The following is a 24621-nucleotide window of genomic DNA, read 5'->3' as shown; positions in this document are numbered from 1 at the left end:
TGCAACGCGTTGTTTTTTGTACAAATTAAGTGGAATTGCGAAGAAGAGGACGTTCAATTGTCTGGTCAGACATTCAGTTCCACAGACTGGCCAAGCACTTGTTCATAATTTTTTAAAATAGGAGACACTTCCTCAGTTATGAATTCAAGAACTTGCTGAGGTGCTCTGCCAATGAACGTTTTGGGGTCCATCAATTGGCTCAACTGGTCACAAATAGGCGCAAAATAAGGGTCTCTTTGAATCCTCTCCACCAAATCATTGTCTTTTCCTTGTTGCTTCACTTCTGCACTGGCTTCTTGCGACAGCACTCGAATTTTCTCGTGGCAAACCTGTTTAAAAGCACAAGAAACGTTAGTCCAAGTCACTTTACATGAAATCTAGAAGAAGAGACATCGTTTGACCAAAATATTACTTGTCTATCGCCACCAGCCTTCACCATAGCCATGATCACGTTCTCGGAGGTCATGAAAGGCAGTTCCTGGGCCAAATGCTTGTGGATCACTTTGGGGTACACCACAAGACCCTCAGTGACGTTCTGAAGGGTCATTAAAATCACGTCAGCTGATAAAAATGCCTCTGACAAGGTGATTCTTCTGTTCGCAGAGTCGTCCAGAGTTCTCTCCATCCACTGCACAGCAGCTGTTTGCAAACAGTTGTTGACCAGTGTCATCAAGTGTCTGGCAATGCTGCAGCACCTTTCTGATCGCATTGGGTTCCTCTTGTATGGCATTGCGCTTGAGCCTATCTGAGTAGCCTCGAAAGGCTCCTCGATCTCTTTCATGCTTGCCAGCAGACGAATGTCACTGCATATCTAAGAGTAGAATGCAATTAATGAGCAATTGCTGCTGTGCGATGAAGCACGAATGACTGCGCTCAGAGTAGATGCGATTAGAATCGGTTGAGAAGCATTAAAAGCAGTGGTTTTTTAGATTATCTTGCCTTGTGCACGGTGGAGCCAAGGGAACTCAAAGCGTTCAAGCATTCTACGTCAACTTTTCTACTGTAAGTCTGTCCAGTGACGCCATAGTGCCTCTCGAAGCCAGCCATTTTGGTCACCAGGTTGTCCAACTGCTTCACTTTCTCTCCATCGCCTATAAAATGCAATTGGTACTTAAAGTAATGCCTTAGCAGAGGTTTTAGCAAAGAATATCCACTTTTGGGGAACCCAATAGTGCACATTTGCTGCTTTGAGGGCTTTAAATGCAGTTGGTGCTTAAAGTAATGCCTTAGCAGAGGTTTTAGCGAAGAAAACCCACTTTTGGGGAACCCAATAGTGCAGATTTGCTGCTTTGAGGGTTGTAAGTGCAGTTTGTGCTTAAATTAATGCCTTAGCAGAGGTTTTAGTGAAGAAAACCCACTTTTGAGGAACCCAATAGTGCAGATTTGCTGCTTTAAGGGCTTTAAATGCAGTTGGTGCTTAAAGTAATGTCTTAGCAAAGGTTTTAGCGAAGAAAACCCACTTTTGGGGATCCCAATAGTGCAAATTTGCTGCTTTAAGAGTTGTAAATGCAGTTGGTGCTTAAAGTAATGCTCTAGCAGAGGTTTTAGCGAAGAAAACCCACTTTTGGGGAACCCAATAGTGCAAATTTGCTGCTTTAGAGGGTTCTTAAAGGGAATTACCATTGAACAATTGAAGAAACGAAGCTTGAGTGCCTGTAGTGCCTTTGACACCTCGAAATTTGAGGTCGTCTCTGGCTCGACGAAGTGCTCTCTCGTCCATCAGAAGATCCTGAAGCCACAACGTCGCTCGTTTGCCAACAGTTGTCAGTTGGGCTGGCTGAAGATGAGTGAAGCCCAACGTTGGCAAATCTCGATGTTCCATCGCGAATTTCGATAAATTCGACAGCACATTGGCTAACTTTGGCAGCAAAATGTTGAACCCCTCGCGAAGAACAATTAAATCCTGCAAAAAGCATTTTTTATGCTTTGTTGATGCTCGATGGAGGCAGTTTTTTGCGTTGTTTTTACCGTATTGTCGCCAACGTAGCAACTGGTGGCTCCTAAGTGGATTATGGGAGCTGCTTTGGGGCACTGGTTGCCAAATACGTGGACGTGGGCCATCACGTCGTGTCTCGTGGCCTTCTCTTCTTTTGCAGCTGCCTCGAAGTCGATTTCATCCACGTGCGACTCCATTTCTGCGATTTGCTCTGCTGTTATGTCCAAACCCAGTTCCTGTGGCAACAATTAAACATTGTTAACGTTATTTAAGCGAGAATATTGCAGAGAAAGTGTTGGAAAAGTAGGAATTTGTTGGAATGGGCTTTGAGTTTCTTCAGCAGAAGAAAATTGAATTACAAGCAAATTTTAAATTCTTTTAAATTTTTTTTGCAAGTTTCAGATGCAACCCATTATTCTTCAGAAATCTGTCAAAAAATTAAAATTCTAAACTCATTATTTCACTAATTACACTCGAAAAACGATAACTCAAAGAAACCTCGACATCACCCACTTTCCAAGGCAAATAAATTCATTTTCTGACTGAAACCCTCAAAACTCTTGTCAGAATCTTGTAGAGGAAGGTTTGTAGATAAAGAAACCCCACAATTTATTTATCGCACCCAACGCAAAACAGAAATATGTTTAAAAACAAAATAAAAGTCACTTCTGACCATTTTCCCTTTTCTTTTTTGGTTTAATTAAAATGGAGGCTTTAAAGGGGTGCAATAAAAAATTCCACCCCTTCTTTTTATTGTTCTACACACGATCCACCATCGCAGATCGAAAAATATCGAGCATTGGGAGAAAAAATAACAATAAATGGTGGATTCTGATAACGCTCAGTTATCGTTGGCGATAATACGGTTGGTGTAATTGTGCAGGTGGTTTCCACACGTCTTATCCCTCTTTCGACGTTGTATCATCTGATTAGATAAGCAGGGCTTGGTGCTGGATCGAAGGCAGCCGCCACGCAATTGGTTCACCTGTTCTCAACGCGAGAAGTTCGTGCAGAAACAGTAAACATGGTGTCGTTGGAAAGCATCGCGGGTATAGTGATAAAAGTGCTAAAGTTGGTGAGAATCGACCCTCAATTTGCATAAAAAACGAGCAAAACGAATCGATAATTCGTGGAACTTAAGCTGGACTTACGACGCGATGGAAAAGTAGGAATCGCGCTGATCGACGTTCTGTGAACTCGCAATTTTCACTGCAAAATCACCAGAAGAACCTTAACTTTGCCCTCGACAGTGAATTGTTATCAAATATTCGCGATAACATTTTTTAAAAATAATTATTTGAGTGCAGAAAAATTTTTTTCTTGGTATTTGTAAAAAAAGTGTTCGATATTTTGTAATAGTTTAAGTTGTAACAACTTTAGATTGACGCAATGTTACGTTGATCGATCGTGGCAGCTAGAATCGTTGAAAAAATGTTTATACATAGTTCTATGATTCATTTGGGTCCTTATCTGTGCACGATAAGGCGCCTTGTTTGCAGTATGATACCATTTGCCTTTTAGATATACAATGTGGCGATAGAGAATTGTACTTTCTGCTTAGAAAAATAGCAAACACCCAAAAAACCACTTTTAAGACATCAAAACACCAAAATACAATAATAAATCAATTTTTTTAATTACAAATCTGCCTCCATTTATGACTTAAAAAACGTAAAAAATGTTATTTTATATTGCAAAATCGTCTTATGCACGAATCTTCACGAATTATTCGATTTTACTCAATTTTTTGTCAAATATTATATGCTGTCGATAAAGTAGGTGGTGTTTGCAGGTAATCAACCTCATAATTCTGATCCTGTATCGAACAGGATACAAAGGAGAGTTCCTTGGCGTTGGTGGGACGTGGAATTTGAACGAAGACAAAAATCCAGACGCAGAAATAGTTGCTTCTGGTGTTTTAGTCGGATTTTTCATCTACACAGGTGTCGTTCTCATCACTTATTGCTTTGGCAGCACGAATCACAAGAAAACTCTCGTTGTAAGCTCACTTTGCACGGTTTTTATTGAACACAGAGTAATTTGAGGCTACTGAGCAATTAAAATCACTTATTAAATTAATTCTACAGGAAATTATTATGAACTTTGTGGGCACCTTTATGTTTGTTGCTGTTGGTGGCACAGCTCTTCATTATTGGCATGGATATCAGCCAGAAAATAAATACGACACTATTGTGCAAGAAAGACAGGTAAAAATGTTGAAAATTATATTTTTTGACGAGTAAATTAAAAAAAAAAAATTAAAATAAAAAAAGAAATTATCAAAAAAATATTTTGATCGTTGATTTTTACTCTTGCGTTGATTTTTGAGGTATTTAAATGGAATTTGAATTTTTTAGGTGGGTTTGGCTGTGGGCGCGCTATGCGTCATCGAGGGCGCAGCTTATCTCATCGATTTGATCTTGAGCTTCCTCCACTTCGCGAAAAACCAGGACCAATTCTTAGATTAAAGGTTCACGCAAGATTTGAACACCTCAGTCACAAGATGGCGTCCAATTTTCATTCAACAATTCAGAAATTCGTGAGAACTCGAAGGATCTCGTTTTAAAAAAAGATCAAACAATTGTTTCTCTGACAATTCACAAAATTTCTCGAGATTTTTCAGATCAATTATTAGAATAAAGGTTCACACAAGATTTAAACACCTCAGTCACAAGATGGCGTCAAATTTTCATTCAACAATTCAGAAATTCGTGAGAACTCGAAGGATTTCGTTTTTTAAAAAAAATCGAACAATTGTTTAACAGAAAATTGACGAGATTTTTCAACGAAACGCTGTTGAAGAAGACTTTTCAAGATAATTATTGCTGTCCCATCGAAACTTTCGCATTAATTAATAAAAAATCATTTTGTACTTGAAGCACTGAAACTGTATAACTTAAGAAATATTTAATTTTTGTATAAAAGAAAATTATGCTACGTGTTTGTAAGGACATTTATACTGTAAACATACTATAATTGCATGATATATCCATGTACAGGGTGTTAAAAAAAATCATTCGATCAAAAAACAGTTTAATTAAAAATTATGAAATTGAAGCCATAGAATCGAACGATTTTTTTTTAACACTTGGTACATTAAAAGTACTAAAAGTATACCAAATTTCAACCCTGAAACTAAAATGGTTGTAGCGCTGAGAGCAATTTTTTGTATGTGTTATACGAACATCGAATAATTTTTTTTTTTTGAGCACTCTGTATACATGGAAACCCAATAAATCATTTTTCTATTAATAAAGAATACAATATTCTTCGACTGAAATTAATTTCGAATGATAGAAACTTCGAAATAAAATTGAAAATCGAAAATAAGTTCGACCAAGCAAAAATTTCAATGTTCAGGGTGGTTTCTTTTTTTTCGACGAACTTCAAAGCGATCGAGGACCAGTTTAATGGCCGTGTTCCATCAAATACGTCGCATGCTCAAAGATTTCAGCTTTCTACTGAAAGTATACGAGCTGGTAACAGAGAATTTGAATTTAGAAGTCGAAGAACGAGCAATTAATGGACATTTATCGATTAAATAGATAATATGCAGTGTTTGCATCCACGAATTGGCGAAATACAATGAATACACGATTCCAAGATGGCTGTGGCTCATTTACTGCGTCGATACAGCCATGTTCTTCCTTGTCTACCTTTTCATGGCCGCTGCGCACGTGTTTGAAAAGCCTCGCAGTCTTTCAGTTGGTCTCACACCTTTAATAATTATTATAAAATTATATAACAATTTTTATTACTAAGCTGTATATTTAGTTTTTTATTAAACACTGCATAATTTTTATTATGCAGCCATTTTTATTATTTATTTTATTAATAATGGACTGAGATATAAAAAATTAAAATTGATGGAAATTGGTTTATAAAAAAACAATTATTATAAATAATTCTTTCAGCAATTATTATAATAATTAAAATAATTAAAATATTGATGAAGACTGGTATTAAAAAAAAATTTAATTTAATTTTAAAAAAAAATTTAATTTGCAGGAGCTCACGTATTTTTCAATTGGAGTGGTTTTTCATTTAATTGGCGCCATTTCTGGAATTATAAGGGCTCATTATGAAGAGCCAGACGATTCTGAGGTCCCTCGAAGCGAATTGAAAATTGGTTTGCTCTTATTGGGTGAGTATATTTTTTTTATTATTCAAGATTTTGTTGTTTAAAAATTCTGAGGGTTTTTCTCTGTTTTTTAGCAAATCTAATTGTGCTGTTCTGCGAATCTGCTCACACCCTTTATATGGAATATGAGCAAGTGAAGTCTGCTTTAGTGGCCAGCAATGTCCAAACTTAGAATTGAAATATACTCTGTGTTTATATTTTGTGTAATTCTTTTTTTAATCCTCTAACGTTAAACTCGAGAAGAGGAATTTCGAAGAATAAAAATTTCGAGAAATATTTCAAGTTCAACTAAGCCACAATTTTTGAAAAATTGTCAAGCTTAATTGTGCAACAATATTTGAAAAATTTTTAAGTTTTGGAATTCTTCACTTTCTCTGTATTATTAATCAAATATAAAAATTTCAATACCTAAAAATTAATAAAATATAGTTTACAAGAAAATAAATTTCCTTCTTTTTTTTTTAAATTCAATTTTTACCCAAAAATCTTCTATAATTACGTTATTCACTGCATAACACAGAAAGATCGATTCTTGGAGCGCTCCAACTTCCGGTTTCAGCAGCCACAACAAACTATACTTCGATTCGAGTCAATTTCTTCAATTTCAGATCGCTTCAAGCTTCACAAATCTCATTTCTATAAGAAATGGGTAACATTCCAATAAATTTTCGCAATTTTGGATTAAACATAAACAAATGGAGCCTTGAAAAAAAATTGTTAATTTGGAGAACATTGTCTATGGTAATAAAAAATTTTTTTTAAATTTATAATAATAAATTTGGCGATTAAATTAATTTTTTTTCTCACTCAAAATCATGTGCTTTTTCAGTCACAAATTTTGCAATTAAATTAATCTTTTTTCTAACTCAAAATTATATATTTTTGCAGTCATAAATTTGACCATTAAATTAATTTTTTTTCTAACTTAAAATCATGTATTTTTCTAATCATATTTTTTCAATCAATTTATCCACCAAATAAATTAAAAAAAAAATTATTTAAAATTCCCAATAATAAATTTGACTATAAAATAAATTTTTTTCTAACTCAAAATCACATATTTTTGCAGTCTGCTTGCATAGTAGGCACAGTAGTGTACCTACGACCATTGGAGCCCTACTTTGAGGCCCCAATATTTGGAATTTTGGTCCCAACGTTCACGACTGGCTACATCCTCGTCCATTCATCAGACATTTTGCTTTTGCTGATGAAAAAGGAGCACATATTCCTCGTGAGTAAGTGAACCATCGAATCTAACCTCAAAATACGAAGTAACGATGTGAAAATCGCGAAGGAGACGTGTTTCGTTTCGACTGGCGCTGTTGGCAGCCTAATTTGCGGAATTTACCAGCTCCAAAAGTGGATTCTTTGGATAATCGATGACTCTTACGACTCTGACGACGAGGATTACGAGTAAATTTGAAAAAATATTTCTTTAGAAACCTAATTTATGGAATTTTTTACTTAAAAGTTGATTAAATTGGTTTTGAAAATTGCTTTCAGTGTTCCTGAGTTAATATTGGCTCTTGCGCTGCTATCGCACGCCATTTTTTTAATTGCTGTGCTGATTCATCGTGCAATCCAAGTTCGAGAATTGTCGAACCAAAATCAAACCCAAAATTAAGGAAAAGTTGACGAAAAAATTGTAAAAAGAAGCTTTGTTTTAGCTAAATCGACAGTCAACTCCAAAATTAAATATAATTAGAAAAAAAATCGAAATCAACTCCGAAATTAAAAGAAAAAAATTCTAAAAGTAAGCTACACTTTAAAGAGGCCAAAGCCATATTTTTGGCGTCCAAAAAATTGAAAATTGTTGCTCAGAGGAATTAATTAAGATGAAGATGAACGAAGACAGCGAGCGTTTGTGAGTGAAATTAAAGGAGGGCTTGAACCAGGTCCACGATATGCATCAATTAGCCCACTTGACCTGGTAATCATTATGAATCACCGGGTACAATCGCACGCCTACGATCTGGGCACATAATCGTGTTAATTAGCTGCGTTGTGAGACGAGAAGCTGGCCCTTTAAACGAAGCACAGAAAGAAATGTGGATTTAAATAATAGAAAAAAATTATTTTATTGTGAAAATCGCTTTTTTTTGGATTGCTCAAAAATAAAAATGTGAAATTTGTGTGGTTTGAGAATGGTAGAAAAATTATGTGATGGTAAATAAAGGTTGAGACCACACCTGCTGACCCAGTGAACGCATAATTGCCCCATAAAGTGGACCAAGAAATGATATATGGTGTTGAACGACCTTAATAGCCTAATATGTAAGGTCAAACCCATCTTAAAAACTAATTAAAAAGTATGAAAAAAATTTGTGGCCTCTAATTTGTCAATTTTCCACTTTGAAGCTTTTATTAATCATCACTCAGCCTTGAAAATTTTTAATGAATGAAATTTCGAATGAGATTGTTTTGAATGAGATTATTAACGTTGTAGCAAAAATTATTTAAGCTGAAATGTTGAAGAGAAAATGTCGAAAAGGTAGGAATCTGTCGATGATACAAAAAGAACAAGTTTTGAGTTTCTTCAGCAGAAAAAAATTGCATTATCAGCAAAATTTTGGATTTTTTTGAATTTTTTTGCAAGTTTTAGATGTAACTCATTATTCTTCAGAAACCTGTCGAAGAATAAAAATTTTAAACTAATTACCTCGCTAATTACACTCAAAAAACTATAATTCAAAAAAACCTTAACATCACTCATTTTCCAAGCAAAATAAATTAATTTTCTGAATGAAACACTCAAAAATCTTGTTATAATCTTGTAGAGGAAGGTCTGTAGATAAAGAAACCCTGCAATTTGTTTATCGCACCCAAAGCAAAACCAAAATTTGTTTAAAAAACAAAATAAAAGTCACTTCTGACCATTTTGGTCTTTCTTTTTGAGTTCAATTAAAATAGAAGCTTAAAAAGGGACACAAATAAAAAAATTCCACTCAAAAATATTATCAAAATCTTGCAAACAAAGATCTGTGACTAAAAAAACCCTGCAATTTAATTATTTTACCCAAAATTCTGAATTTTTTTAGAATAAGGGCACTCATTTGCCTCGATACACCCCTGTCAGCGTTCCAAAATGCACTCAAGAGTGTCTTCTAACGTTCACACCTAAACAAACGATCAATTGTTTGCATAAAACATCACTTAAGGCTCCTTACACAATAAAAAACGAGTCTTTTATTGAAATTCCTTAAATAATTCCACTCAAAGTGTGTCACAAACAATAATCCATTCACTTAAGCCTGTTCCACTTGCAAAACTCGAGATTGTGGTGCTCAATCACAAATTCATGATCGATATTATGCATACAAAAATAGTCCACGTGTTTGACTGCTGTGCTCGATTCATATTTGCTTAAAATTACCAGCTCGCAGTTATCCATTTCAATATTTGCACTGTGTATGTGTCGTGTCATGGTCGAAAGCTCGTAGAAACGTTCTTTATCAGTTTCTTGTGCAATCGACGAGTCATAAACGACTTAAATGAGCCTCAAATAAGTTCCAGTCCCTTAAGAGAAGACCAAAATTGTAAAATTAATTGTAAAACGACATTAATTGAGCCAGCTGAGTCGACGAAATGTGTCTTGAAAGACGATACATCGCGTGAAATCGAGAAAAATGACTGAAACAATCTTGCAACGCTGCCAAAGTGTAATCTGAGGCGCAAGGTTAACGCAAAACCACGTGAAAATGGCAATTTTCGCGCCAGATTTCGTTCAAATCGCCCTGTCTGCGCATGCGCGTCGAAATTAAATGCCACAGACTCTAATTACCAAAAGAATTTCGCGTAAAAGTCCAAAATCAACTGCTTAGACGTTCTTAAATTAATTAAAAAACTCGCATGCAAAATAGAACCTTCACTAATTAAAATTCTACTGGCTTAAAGTAATTTATGAAACCCAAAAATCACTTTTTTTTACAATTATTGCAGTAAAGCATCGCTAAAGAAGCAATTTTTACGATTTTTTGAACTTTATAACTGATTTAGCTTCACAAATACCGACAGTGGCCACCTACAGTACCGACCACCACTAATTTCAAAAATTGTTTAACCAAGCTGACTTCTACTTCACTCAGAAACAAAATACTAATAAAAAAAGGCACTAAATACAAAATTCAAGTGCTGAACCTCTTTTTTATCGATCTCTGCACTTTTTAAGCCATAAAAAGCTCCTTCGAAGCAGCAAACTTAAAAAAAAGGAAGCATAATTCATCAAATAATGAGTTAAAAGACAACAATAGCAGTTTCCACAGAGAAAAACAAGAGAAATTGTTACAAAATTAGCAAGTTTTGAACAAAAATGAGAGAAAGAAGCTCATAGAAGACTTAATTTCGCAGAAATGCGCTAATTGGAGTAGCTGAAAAGCACGAAAAGGTCGTTTTTCGCACTGAAAAGACCTGCCAAGCAGCTGGCAATTGTGAACAAGGCTGAACAAAGTCGCCAGACCGCCTGCGCGACTTTTCCGCACTCCATCGCCCCTCAGTGTGTCACGCTTCGCGTTCCAGTTTAAGTTTGCCCGCCGCGCGGAGCGGATCTGCGCTGTTTCTGCGTGAATTTCGCTCGTTTACGACTTTGTGCTGCCATTTTTCACGATTTCAAGCTTGTTCCATCGTCATAACAATGATAAACATCGACTGACACGCACTGTTAAGCTCAAACACTGCAAATGCACAAAAGCAGTAAGTCCAACGCGGCACTTAGCGCTATTGGGTTCGACATTTTCTCGATTTACTCGGCTATGGAGCGAGATTAAAGCTTGAAATTGCAGTCACAGGTTCTACGCGATGCAAGCAATCTTTTGACCACCTTCGATCGAGTTACATCATCTGTTTTGCGATCGTGCGACGCTTACAATGAGTCAGTGCGAGGCCAGTTGACTGCTGCGCGTGGAAAATATATCGATCTATACAAGGTGGACATTATTACTGGCTGGAAATCGAGAGGAGAGACTGGTTGAAGTGTTTTGAAGTAGCAGAGGGCGTGAGTTGGTGGTTTATTTATGAGAACTGTTGTCTTATCGCGTTGTAGATTGAAAAAGTCGAGGTGAGAGGATTGAAAACCAGGTGCGGATAAAGTTGAGAGTTCTGGTGATTTGAAATCATTGAAATTGGTCAAACTGGATGACAACAGAGGAAGACATCGAAGGGTTAGAATGGCAGACGAGGATCAGCAGGCTGAGACTGTTCGTGGAGAACGGAAATTGATTGGTTATTTGCCTATGGTGATGAAGGTTCTTGAAATTGTAAGTTGGAAAGTTGGATAATTTAGAAATAATTAGAAGCCTTCTAAATTAGTTTAGAATAATTCAAAAATTTCTAGAAAAAATTGCAAACCTTCTAAATTAATTTGGAAAAAATTCAAAGCTTTTCAAATTAATTTAGGAGGCTCTCAATTTTTTCTAAATAAATTTAGAGAGAATTAAAAGTTTCAAAATTAATTTAGAAGGCTTCCAATTTTTTCTAAATTAATTTAGAGAGAATTAGAAGTTTCTAAATTAATTTAAAAAATATTGCAAGCCTTCTAAATTAATTTAGAAAAATCCAAAAGCCTTCTAAATAAATTTAGAAAAATCTAAAAGCCTTGTAAACCAAGTTAAAAAATATTCGAAGCCTTCTAAATAAATTTAGAACAAATTCAAAGCTTCCTAAATTAATTTAAAAAAAAAATTTTTTATTTTATCAGCAATATTAAAATATCATTTGCCAATTAAAATAATACTCCACAGATCTTGGCAGTGTTCGCGATTGGCCTAATCGTCGACCCTCTGAACTCGTTCCAAAAAATCCTGATCAGAACGCACTTCAAACTGGACGACGCAGCCATAATCTACATCTCTCTGGGCGGTTACGTAATAATCAACACGATGTTCGTCATTTGCCAAATAATGGGCGACAGAATACCAAAACGAACAGTAAGTCTCCATAAAATCATCCAAAACTCTCTTCTGCCTCAAATTTCAACTCAAAAATGAAGCATAAACGTTTCTACGCCTCAAAACAAATCTTCTAAACCGGAAATTGACTCGCACGAACGCAGTCGACGCAAATAAATCGAAAAAGTGACATGAAAGATCGATAGATCGCGTGACGATCGCGAATCAGCGACATTTAACGATCTTTTCGATATTTTTAACTGTTTTTTTCGACATTTCTGCCATTTTTTAAGCTCAAATCAAGTCAATGCAACTTAAATTAGCGCAATTTGGTCCAAACTGGACTTAAATTTGGGCGAATACCTTCCTTACCGACGTCAGAGAAGAAATAACGCCTTCTCGATGGAATTTTTCGCTGATTTAGTGGAAAATTGATGTACAGGGTGGCAAAAAATGTCTGTGATGATCGTTAAGTAGTCAAGGATAAGTAATGATCGAGCACTTTCTGTTTTCTTAGCGAATGAACGATGTAATTTGCTGGTAAACGACTATTAAATTATCGTATCGATGCTAATCAGTGAAATGCGATTTCAGATTTTAATGGTGGCTTTAGAAAGCTATCCAAGTGCTCTAAGTTGGTTTTAACAGTTCGATGATGTTAATGAATGCATATTTTTAATTTAGAAAAAATTCGAAGCTTTCCAAATTAAGTTAGAGAAGATGAAAAGCTTTCTAAATTAATTTAGAAAAAAATCGAAGCTTTCCAAATTAAGTTAGAGAAGATGAAAAGCTTTCTAAATTAATTTAGAAAATATTCGAAGCCTTCTAAATTAATTTAGAAAAAATTAAAAGTTTCTGAATTAACTTTGAGAAAATGAAAAGCTGAATTAGAATAAAACCAAAGTTCTCAATAAATCAGAAACAAGATGGCGTGCCTTTTAAGTCCTTGCAAAATCAATTCTTCTTCTTATTTACACTAATTTCTTTCAAGTTGCAGAGAAGAAAAAGCTACTTATGTTTGCAAATCTAATATTTAATGAATGTCTGTGCTTGTTTCTGAAGAAAAAACGAAGTAAAAGTGGAGCATCGATCTGGATGCATTCGTAATTAAAATGGATCTGCTCTGATTGCAGTTGGCCATGTTTTCTGCGTTGGGGGCGCTGCTGCACGTCGTCGCTGGAAGTGTAATCGTCTACGATTGGAAGAAGATCCTCGACCCTTATTTCAGTAACGAATTGTACCCAAGTAAACAATACATGGACATGTTCATTTCTGGAGCAGTGTTCACGTTTTTAGACGCTTTCGTCTTCATTTTGGAGATCTTCTTCATCGTCAAATCCTCCAACAAGACTCAAGAATGAGAAAATACTCATTTTTTCGGGTCAAACGAATTTTTTTCTGACAATTAATCTCGTAAAAAATTAAAATACACGATTTTTAGGGTCAAGCAAATTTTTTTCTGGCAATTAAGCTCGTAAAAAATTAAAATACACCACTTTTGGGGTCGAACAAAATTTTTTTTGGCAATTCATCTCATAAAAAATTAAAATACACGACTTTTGGGGTCCAACAAATTTTTTTTGGCAACTAATCTCATCAAAAATTGACTTTCTACATTAAAAAAAAAAAAAATAGAATGAAAAATGTCGAAGAAAAAAGAAATTACAATAATAACAGACTAAAAAATAGTTAAATAAATTTTCTGAACTATTTCAAAAGCAATTTTTTAATAGAATAACAGTTGAAATTAAAAAAAAAAAAAATAGCTCCACCAAATGTGTTCTAGATTTTAAACAAAATGAATTTTGAGTCCCAAAACGAGCCCAATTCAAGAGCCAAATATTCAAAACTTAGTTCTAAGTCACAGTTCCGTCCAATTTTCCATTAAATAACATAGTTCAGACCTTTTTTATTAATTAATTAAGGGTAGAAGCATTTTTAATGAATGTACAAATTAAATTGCACAGGCTGAGTCAGCTGACTGTCTTTTTTGATCATCCACTGCTTCAAAAAACAAGTTTTTCCAATTAAAATAATTTTTTAATAACATTTTTTCATCTCAAACTTATTCACAATTTTTAAAAAAATATTTCAGAGTTTTTTAAATCTAAAAAAAAAGAAATAAAAAGTTTTTCTAAATTTTGCAAAGAAATTTCTGAAAAAATAAGAAGATATTTGGATGACTCAACCTGTGTCACAGAATTTTAGGTTAAAAACAGAGCATAGCTTTAATTAACAGTAGTGAAATAATTATTAGTAATTGTTTAATTAATTAGCTAGTAATTAGAAACGTTTGTGGTCCAAAGATTTTTTATTTTATACTTCTCAAGCCCAGCCACCGAATTATAAGAATAATTTTGTATAATTAATTACTCAATTTGTACAATTAATAGCATAAATGTAAACAATCTCAGAATTGCCATGAATATTTTTCTGTACATTTTTACAGCTGATTCTAATTATAATAAATAATTAAAGAATAATGACAATTTTTTGTAGACATTTTCGAGTAGAAAAATTTGTTAGATATTTAAATAAACCGGAAATTGATGTGTCTTTATCAAAATACATTCCGTCCAATGAAAGGATGGTCTCGAAATGACTTTCGAGTCGTTTTTGAGACTAATTAAATTTTGCATTTATTTATTAAATTAAGAAAATGGAATTTTACGTTTAACATATGCCATATACCGTGTGTACATTAAAGATGTAATAAATTGTGTATTAACTGTGTGCTTTGTTGCTTAATTTTCGCTAGAAAAATATTATAATTAACTTATCAGATTTAAGTGGTAACGAAATTACTAAATTCAAGTAATTAACAAAATCTCATTCGAACTGAACGCAATCGCAAACCAATCGATACTCGACGCATCAATCAAAATACGAAGCCAAACAAAAACAGAAAACGTGAAACTTGGCGAACGATTTGGAGGTTCGTTCCTCGAAGACCACTTCCGATGGAACTCGTCGCGATCGAGTGACCATGCAGGACGAAGGTTCCGTTAATTCCATCGACAAATCGCCCCCCTAATTTCTATCCCCCCCCTGCTGTTCAGATCTTTGCGATTTCTCCGTTTTAGACTCGGACAGGTGGTACCAAAAAATATGCCCCTTCAAACGGACCTCGAAAGCTGGACAGGAAATAGAGAAAAATAAAATAAACAAATGCGTTCGATTGGTCGTAAGACCACTCAGGATATTCCAATTTGTGAGTAACTAATTGCAGGATTTATTTGTCAAATTTGAAGAATTTTTAATTTACAAAATACTCCAATTTGTGAGTAACAAATTGCAGAATTAATTTGTCTGATTTGTTGAAGAATTCAAATTGGAAATACTTTTAAATTTAAATAACACTTCAATTAATTAAAATTGGAAATACTTTTAAATTTAAATAACACTCCAATTGATTAAAATTTGAAATATTTTTAAATTTAAATAACACTCCAATTCGTGAGTAGCAAATTGCAGAATTAATTTGTCAAATTTGAAATATTTTAAAATTTAAATAACACTCCAATTTGTGAGTAACAAATTGCAGAATTAATTTGTCAGATTTGTTGAAGAATTAAAGTTGGAAATATTTTTAAATCTAAATAATACTCCAATTAATTTGTCAAATTTGATGAATTAAAATATGAAATATTTTTAGATTTGAAGTAATGTGAAAGTTGATGGTTGTTTTATTTAATTAGATGGCAGTGTTGCTGATGTTCGCGATAATTATTTACATGATAATGGTGGCTGATTATGGGATGTCGTCTGTGATGTGTATAGTGTTAATTGTATTCTCTGGAGTGTACGTGTTCGTCCTGGCGATCGATGTAATTAGTCAATTTGCTGGAGGAGAATTGCACACTATGCCTGTAATTATTTTAACTAACAAGTATCCTTTTTATTTGCCATTGGCAATCTGGAGAACGTGAAAATCATTTTTAAAGTTGAACTGGTGTTGCAAATATTTAATTTTATATCTTGAAAATTATTCGAGGATATTGTATTTTTTAATAATTAATTTTGCTACGAAAAAAGTTTCTTTCTTTCTTTCTTGGAATTTAAATAATTATTTCTTCTCATATTTAATTTTAAAATACGAACGAAATATTATTCTTTTATATTTTATTCTGCACTAATTTATATCTTATCCTCCACTAATTTTTTTCCATTATATTCTCCAGAATATTGCATTTTTTAATAATTAATTTTGCTATGAAGAAAAAGTTTCTTTCTTCATTTCTTGAAATTTAAATAATTATTTCTTCTCACATTTAATTACAAAATACAAACGAATGAAGGTAATAAGAATAAATATGGCTAAAGTTCGCTCGTGTTGGGCGTTCGAGGTCTGCCAGCGTCGCTCTGTGCACCTCGACTTCCGGTCTCGCTATGGCAGAGATCAATACAGGGGGAAGTAAGCTGACGTGATATACAGCACAGTAAAAGACTCATAAATATGTAATTCCCCTCAAACGTTTGTGTTAAAAGCTTAAAAATAATGTTTTTCTTAATTTTTCTATCCAATTATTCACTTGAATATTTTTCAAGAGAACTTAATAATTTTAATAAAAAGCTGGACGATTTTTAAAATCATTTATTCATCGTTCAAAGCTGGAAAAATTGCTAATTTTGCCTCTAATAATTTTCAGAAGTGAAAATTTGAATAAATAATCTTTTATTTCATTTTATTTGAAGAGAATATTAAATTAAATTTAATTAATTATCTAATTATCCTTGCAGATGTTTCTCTTCTCCTTCCTAGGCACAATATCCTTCGCAATTATTGGAGCAATGTTATTATTCTCATACACCACTGTGTGGTACACATTAACAATAGCATGCCTTTCGATTCTGGCGTTCATTCTGTTTCTAATCGACGTCTCATTAATTCTAGCGTAAGTTGACCTCTTCTCCACTAATTTATTCGCTACTAAAGTTCTCTGTATCCTTTATCTTCAGATTTTGGAAACATACTTGCAATTTGTGCCATCAGTGCTGCCATTCGAACCAAACTGAACTGTTGTTTCAAAAACGTCACCCAGTGTGCACAGAAGTAAGCTCAAATTTAATTATTTCACGTGAAAAATAATTAAGTTGCCCAAATTACTATAATAAAATTTTTATTAGTTTGCTGGACATTTAATTACATTTTTTTCTTCTTTTTTTTAAGTCAAAAAATAATTAAATTGTCCATATTATTATTATAAAATTTTTATTGGTCTGCTGGACATTTAATTCCATTTTTCTTCAAAAATCTTGCACAACTTGAGCAGTTATGATCAAACAATAAAAAACCAACCAATTTTCTACAACATTACCTAAAAAAAAGTCTACTTTTTCGAATCTACTCTATCACAACGCCATATTAAATTTTTCTTTTCAATTAAAAAATAATTTTCCAATAAAAAGAGTCCCTCAGCAAACTTTGAACCCAAATTCCGCCTCAAATATTAAAAATTGACCTCTCAGAGTGCTAAAACAAGCATTCCTCTAAGCAATTGCCAATTGTAGAACACCAAAATATGCAAATACAAAGAAAGTAGTGAAATTCTAAGTTGTAGTCGATAAAATCAGCCACTAAAAAGCTTCTGCGCAATTTTAACGAGACCAGTAGCGAGTAATCCATGCTCTGGATCGCCACGTTCCTTTCAAGGTGTCTCTCTACAATCTAGACGGTAAAATGCGACCTGACGACCAGCGTGAGTGGCGTGAAACTGCCCTCAGACGACGAAAACGCGTACCCTGACCACAGTTGCAGGAAATGTCGATATGGACGTCGACGAGAGTACGTGGACTGCCCCACAAGTGCCAGAAATCTGGCCCAGGTCGACGTGGTCGACGTGCAAACGGATCAGAGGCCAACCACGGACATACAAAGCCAAGTGAGTGCCATTTGAACCAAAAGCAATAACGTCCAACTCGAGAAAAGTCGAATTTGTAGCCAGCACTAAGAGTTTGCGAGGTTCCAAAGGCTTCAGACAGGCTGGAATCGAGTTTTGCTGCTCTTGTGATTAACGTTTTTGATGATTTACTGCCTGATTAGACTCAACAGCAAGTGAAAGAGGCGCCAGTGCAAACAGTGAGCAGATGCGAGCTGTGCAATCGCAAAATGCAGCTCTCTTCGAGTCCATCAGCTACGATTCAGGCTGTCCAACATCCTGCATGCTCGCCTTGCCCTGCACTTGTGCAATTTACCAGAGGAACAGCTTGTTGCCCAGGGTTAGACAGACTTTAATACCCCAAAAGCGATAAAATCGACAGAATTGTGGACTTAAAAGCCATTTTCTTGCTCTGAACAGTTGCAGATGCGTCACAGGAATAATCCAAGTGCTTCAGCAGAGTCAGCAACAGCAGACTCAGCGACAAGAGCAGTTGAAACAGGACAAAGAGGCCTTCAAAGAGCAGAAACACTGGGTGCAAGCTGTGGACGAGGCAACAAACGATGCAACAACTGGTGAGAAAGCTTCAGACCCTCGAATTGCAACTGCAAACACGTCAAATCGAAAGCAAACACTTGGTTTTCGACAGCAGCGAAGTAAAACGTGGCTGCAGTGACTGTTTACTGCAATTGTTCGACGAATAAACCAGAAAAATCGCAGGTTTTTAATCCCAATCGTGTTTCTTTGGCAAAGGCAATCAACGTCAGTCGACTGACACTGAATTAACCGGTGGAACGATCACAAAACTGACTCTGGCGTCTTATTGTGTGACTCCAAAGAGGGCTCACGAGTCGACTCAGACAGCTGTTAACGATTTGGGGTCAACCATGTGAGTCAATTGCCTCAGAGAACCATAAAACCCAAAATAAAGTAACAATCTTGCCTTTAATCGACAGTAAGAAGAGTACTGAGCCAGAAGAGTCCAAAAAAGTGAGAATAACCACAGCAAAAAGGGAGAAAGAGCGAGAAAAAGTGGATGCAAAGAAGAAAAACGATGTTTCACCAGCTGAGAAGGAGAAAACTAAGGTGACGAGCAATGCTGGCAAGAAATTGGGCACAATTAAGGCTTCTGCGAAGAAAGCAGCAGAAACCAACGCAGCAATTGAGTCTGCAAAGGTGGAGGAACAGGAAATTCCTGTGAAAGAAGCAGTGAAACGTTCTGTGACTGAAACTGAGGATGTTGGGACAGAAAATGCGATGGAATCGCCAGTGAAATCGATAGACTGCATCCACGAGACGCTGGGGCAGATAAAACCGACAAAACTGATCTCCCCGCCAAGGCAAATGGCGGATATAATTGAAAGACTGCAGGAAATCGAAGGCAGCAAAGTGGAGAAGGCGACTGGTGACTCGAGAATTGAAAATGAGCAGGCACAGAGGGATGAAGAGGAGGAGGAGGCACTTAACAATGAAAGTGCTGACCCTAATAAGGTCCTGACTGCTCAGAAAAAGGTGGTGGATGACAAAGAGTGTGGAAATAAGTGTTCAGGTTTGAAAGGGACAGGTTTGGAAGGTTTAGAGGAGTCAGAAGAGGCTGAATCTGCGTTGAATCCTCGCATGGAAACGCAAACGTAAGGAATTGTGTTAAATAATAGCAATTGCAAGCTTGAGGTGTTCAGAAAATTTAGATTTCAGCGATATGCAGCAGAAATTTTCTTTTAAGTTCTCTTAATTTGGGTTAAATGTTGTCAGTAGCTTTGTTTTTCAATATTGAAACCCAAAATGTGCAATTTTTTAATTCAAAAAGAGTCCTTGCATCGATTTACCACAAATTCTGCTAATTTTCGCGAACACTTTGCAAATTAAAGCCCAAAAACTAGTCTTCTAAAGGACAATACCTACATTATCGACCAACAAGACTACCTTAAACTTAAAAAACCTTTTGCAAGACTTAACACAGTTTTTCGCAAGGCACAACTGGTGCATTTCTTATCTAACTCGACCTCGAAGCAAATACCAACACTGTTAAAGCTGATTGCACACCGGAAATCGCTTATTGCTCGACTTCTTGTCGACTCGAGACTCGTCCCCCTTCGTTATCTAACGCAGTAACTCGTTTTCAGAGAGGAAACCGCTTCCAGCGGCAGAACTAAAAAGATTTACGGCTTCCGGAAGAAGAACCGGGTCGAACCTATCGCGTGAGCAATTTAAACGTTCCTTAAAACATTTTAATTAAACAAATTACTGCCACTACGTGAAAATTAGAAGAAGAAAAGTGGTAGAAAATTACAAATTGCTTTTCTGTGGCTCTTTCTTAGGTGCAAATTGTACGTTTCGAACTGAAAATTATCATATTTTGCCACAATTTTAAAAAAAAAAAAAATTTTCAACGGCTATAACCGTCATTTGTCTCTGAATACCCAAATGTTTCAAAGTGAAAAAAAACCAACTAATACGCTGTTTTGCATGCTGCTATTTTTTTTCTAGATGCGTTACTCTATAATTAAATAAATGCACGCGTTAGTACAGTTCGTACTAACGCTGTTTTTTTTTTATTAATTAAAATGTGCACGACGGCTATAGCCGTCATTTGCGTACAGATAGCAAAAAACACGGCGGCTATAGACATCAATTAATTAAAGCGTTAAATATAATTGCAATTTGCTTCAGACACGCTAATACTGACGCTCAAACCTCAGATTCCCACGAAATCCCCGTATCTCCTAATAAAACAGAGGCTGAGGTAATTGCATGCAAGCAAACTTAAAAAGTGCTTATTGTAAATCACTTTTTGTGGTATTTTGCAAAGATATTGTTATTGTTTTGTAGGAAATGCTTGCGGATGAGCTCGATACCTCTGATGGAAGGTCTGGGAAGGTTTGTCCTGCTTGCAAAATGTTGCAGGTAATTTTAATGCGATTACAAAGCGTAATTTGCATAATCAAAGGAGTTTCGCTTTCAGGTACCAAGTCAGTATTACAGCGTTTGCAAAGACAAACGTGGAAGGGTGTTCTGCGAACACTGTGCACCCTCGAATGCAGTCAAGGTACAAAATTGATCGTACTGAGAAATTTCTACGCTTGATAATTGATTTAACTGATTACGTTAGGTGCTGTACAAGAACGTTGACCAGAAACGCTGGCTGAAATGTGCTGCTTGTGGCAATTCTTTGCGTACGAAGGCCCAGCATGTAAGAAATCCAATTATATCCCTTGGTAATAATTTGTTTACTAGATTTTCCTTTTCAGAACTTTCGAAACAAGTCTGATAATTGTCCAAACTGCGGTCAAAAGCAGATGCGCACTCAAATGCCTGTGTCTGCTTAAAACAGCATCGTTGTACATAAATAACTAACTTGTAACTTAGATTGTTACAGCGAACCAATTATTAATTACGTAGAAACACTTCTCAGTGTTTTGATGTATTTATTTCTCCAAAAGATTGAGAGATCGTCGATTACAAGGCAAAATTCTTTTTATACGTAGTTGTATGTATATAAATATAATAAAACAGTATTGTATCCATTTTAACATTGTTTCTAATCTTCGTTTGAACTTCATGCTCTTCTTTATCTTCTTCAAAAGCTTAAAGTGCAGCGAACGACAGCAGAAAAAAAAAAAAAACAAGGGATCTTGCGATGAAGAATTCTTGAGGATCGAATAAAAAAAAAAAAAGATCACCAGCCTCGTAAGCACAATTAGAAAATAAAATGATGTGTGTAAAGGTAGATAAAAATCTGTGCGATTACAATCAGTAAGAAACGAGTAAGCTTGTACAAACAAAACAGCTACAAGATCCAGAACATTGATTGCGAGAAAAAAAAATCAGCTATCATCCTCTTTTAAATACTGATTAGCAAAAACGTATTCGATCGTAGAACTTAAAAAAAAGAAAAAAGGCAGTTATTCTTCGTACAAGCCTCTGTTTGCAGAGATAAAGATATCAAACTCAAGAAAACATTCGCACGACTGCCAATTACGTACTCTCTCAACTGTGTATTACGTAATGGCATTAAATGAAGCAATCGAGAGATTAAAATATCACAAAACAGGCAAAATCTCTTCGTTTCAAGCTTCGCAAGATTTTAGTAGAACCGTGGCTCATTTTCACCGAATACAGTGCCTTTCGAATAAACCAAAGCGTTCTCTGAATTTATTCTATTCTCATAAGTGGAATTGTAATTCTGCTGCAGGCAATTCCCAATCGTTTGATAATTATTCGCGTATTCGAGATTGTGCGCATCACTGTAAGCAATTGCAGGAAATTCGCGGTGGATCTGATTGGGATAAGCTGCAGAGGAGAACCAATTCGAGTTCTGAATTGTCATCGAAGGCTGAACATTGTTCGTTGGAAATCTCTGCCAGAAATGTTGCTGGTGCAACAATAACGGCTCTAGAATTTTGTATCCCTGATTCTGATCTGAAGATCGCACGGACGCTATTCTGTTACTCTGTGCAACGATATCAGACCCAAAATTTGCTAACTGACGATTAGTTTCGTTCGAAGAAATATTCTCCACAAGAATCTGTTTATTCTTGCAAACGTTGAGATTCGAGCTCTCAATTTCATCCGTAATCTTCACGGATCCAGAGAAGTTCTTCGCAAGATCGTCTGTTGGGTTCCAACGAACATTACAATCATCCGTGTGCAATTTGCATCGACAAGAACAATCCGAAGAACATTTATTACTAAAAATATTCTTCGAATATCTTTTTTTCTTGTTCAAATATGTACTAATAGAAGGAAGTATCAGGTTCAAACGATCTTGCTGAGGAAGACTGCGCTTGAAATCCTCGTAGACTAAAAACCGACTGAAATTCTCTTTGCTTTCGCGATCGCTAGCTACGAGTTTCATTAACGAACAATTGGGACACTGTACATTGTCCAACGGGTGTTTCGAGCTATCTAAAGTCTTCAAAGACCTTTCTACTGCGCCTGTTATCGGTCTTTCTCTTTGATGAACTCCGCTAGCCAATTTAGTCGCACGCTGAGCAGTTACTCGCGTATCAGCTGACCTCTGCCTGGATCGAGCCACTACTTTCTTACTTTTCAGTGGCTCGACGAAGGTTTTGGTTATCCTTAAGTTCCCTTGGTCGTCGCAGACTCCGCATTCTTCGAACTAAAGTTGATAATCGAGAAAAATGGGTTAAAAGAGAATCTGAGTTCGCTGATCGAAGCTTTGACGAAGAGAGATGGCGTTCGCATTAGAAACGGAGTACAGCTTCGCATTGTGCTCGACAATGATCTTATTTGGTTATATTTGTCGTAGAATTGCGGTTTGACCCCCCCCAAAAGTGTGGTGGTTCGTTTCTCTTTATTGTCAGTAAGAAATTACAACAAATACAAGGAACAGAGCAGAAATTAGTGAAGAACGACGTGAAACAGAGGAGAGGGTTCTGGTTAGTGCGATCTCGACGAACGATTACGAACCATCTCGGCTGTGGCCAAAAAAACCCACAGCTTCCGCCATGTGCTGAACTTGCGTTGGTCGCTGAAGTTGAAGCGCATCTCCTTCGACGCGTACCTCGTCGCCAATGGGCTTTGGTAGTCCCAGTGTTTGCCGTTTTGTTGTTGAAAAGCACTCATCTTGGCACTGATTCACAATTTACGCGATTTACGGGTGATTTTTAGGACGATATTCGAGGTCGAACGAGAGAGCACTGACTGACGCGACTGCTGCGCGGCGGCCATTACTGGCGGGTGCGCGCGCAGCGCGTCTACTGGCGGGCATAAGAACTGCGTTTGAATTACTTTAATGATTTATTACGAATATTTATGAGAATTTCTGGAGTAATTGATTTTAGATGGAAATTTTAGCTCTTTTGGGTGTTCTCGACTGATTATAAATTATTCTTGGATGTTTTTGTCTAATTGTAAATTATTTTAGAACTGGAATTTATTTTGTGAGACGAAATTATACGAAAGAACGAATAAAATTGAAGTTAAAGTTGAGAATTTTCATTGAATAGTGAAAGAAATCTGTGAGAACTGAAGAGAGTCGATTATTTGTGAAAATGTTGGTTCTTTTGGTTGTTTTTGTCTAATTGTAAATTATTATAGCACTGTAATTAATTTTTCGAATGGAAATGATAGAAAAGAACGATTAAACACTGAAAAAAAATGTGTAAACCCAAAAGAGCGTCGATTATTTGTGAAAAAATTGTTAATTTGCAATAAATAATAAAAAAAACCAATTACAACCATGAAAAAAAATTTTTTTTAGTTTACAAAGCTGACTGAAATATATAATTTTACTCTCGACAACAAAAAAATCAATTTTTCTTAAATAGATAAACTTAATAAACTCAAATAAACTTAAATAAACCAAAAAACCTATCTTTTCTATTCTACAATTTAAAATCTCTTCATTTTCAATATTTACATTACATTTTTTCAATTATTAAACGCTCTCAAGCATATAATTATGTTATTTTTAAATAGAATATTATTATTGCATTAATTACGTCCACGAAAAGTCCCAAAACAGGAATTACATAATCAAATTGCCTCGTTGCCATGGCAATTATTTAACAAAGAGCAACGACAGTCAATTCTCTCGTTAAAACGCAGATCGAATCGTGGATTCGAGAGAAAAACGAACGACAGACAATCGCGACGTGATTCGTAGAAACGACTTAGGAAAATGAAAGTTGGTCGCGTCCCATTTTCTCGTGGGACCACCATCGAAGTTACGTAATCGCCTCTTTGGTGAACACTGACCTTTCTCTCAAGCAGAAATAAATAATTAACCACTCAAGAAAAGAATTTTCTTCGAGCAAAACA

The 24621-nt window shown here is 35.5% G+C and overlaps 3 protein-coding genes across 3 annotated transcripts; 2 read left to right on the top strand and 1 right to left on the bottom strand.

The window, feature by feature from the left end:
• Positions 1 to 19: 19 nt before the first annotated feature.
• Positions 20 to 23424, bottom strand: LOC143431835 (adenylosuccinate lyase-like). The gene is made up of 6 exons (XM_076908788.1): positions 23269 to 23424; positions 1969 to 2172; positions 1621 to 1903; positions 940 to 1091; positions 413 to 811; positions 20 to 329 (listed from the first exon to the last, which is right to left on the bottom strand). The coding sequence occupies exons 1-6, from the start codon at positions 23422 to 23424 to the stop codon at positions 66 to 68; spliced, it is 1458 nt and encodes a 485-aa protein (XP_076764903.1). The 3' UTR covers positions 20 to 65.
• On the top strand, positions 2876 to 4404 carry Ssk (smooth septate junction protein snakeskin). Its single transcript, XM_076908677.1, has 4 exons — positions 2876 to 3011; positions 3729 to 3935; positions 4024 to 4143; positions 4294 to 4404. Exons 1-4 carry the CDS (start codon positions 2961 to 2963, stop codon positions 4402 to 4404), a joined length of 489 nt encoding a protein of 162 aa, XP_076764792.1. The 5' UTR covers positions 2876 to 2960.
• On the top strand, positions 11125 to 13320 carry LOC143431850 (uncharacterized). Its single transcript, XM_076908822.1, has 3 exons — positions 11125 to 11329; positions 11813 to 11998; positions 13093 to 13320. The coding sequence occupies exons 1-3, from the start codon at positions 11240 to 11242 to the stop codon at positions 13318 to 13320; spliced, it is 504 nt and encodes a 167-aa protein (XP_076764937.1). The 5' UTR covers positions 11125 to 11239.
• Positions 23425 to 24621: the final 1197 nt, after the last annotated feature.

Source organism: Xylocopa sonorina, unplaced genomic scaffold (assembly GCF_050948175.1).
Source record: "Xylocopa sonorina isolate GNS202 unplaced genomic scaffold, iyXylSono1_principal scaffold0014, whole genome shotgun sequence".
NCBI lineage: Eukaryota > Metazoa > Arthropoda > Insecta > Hymenoptera > Apidae > Xylocopa > Xylocopa sonorina.
The sequence above is the reverse complement of the archived record's forward strand: the minus strand, read 5'-3'. Positions and strand labels throughout refer to the sequence as shown.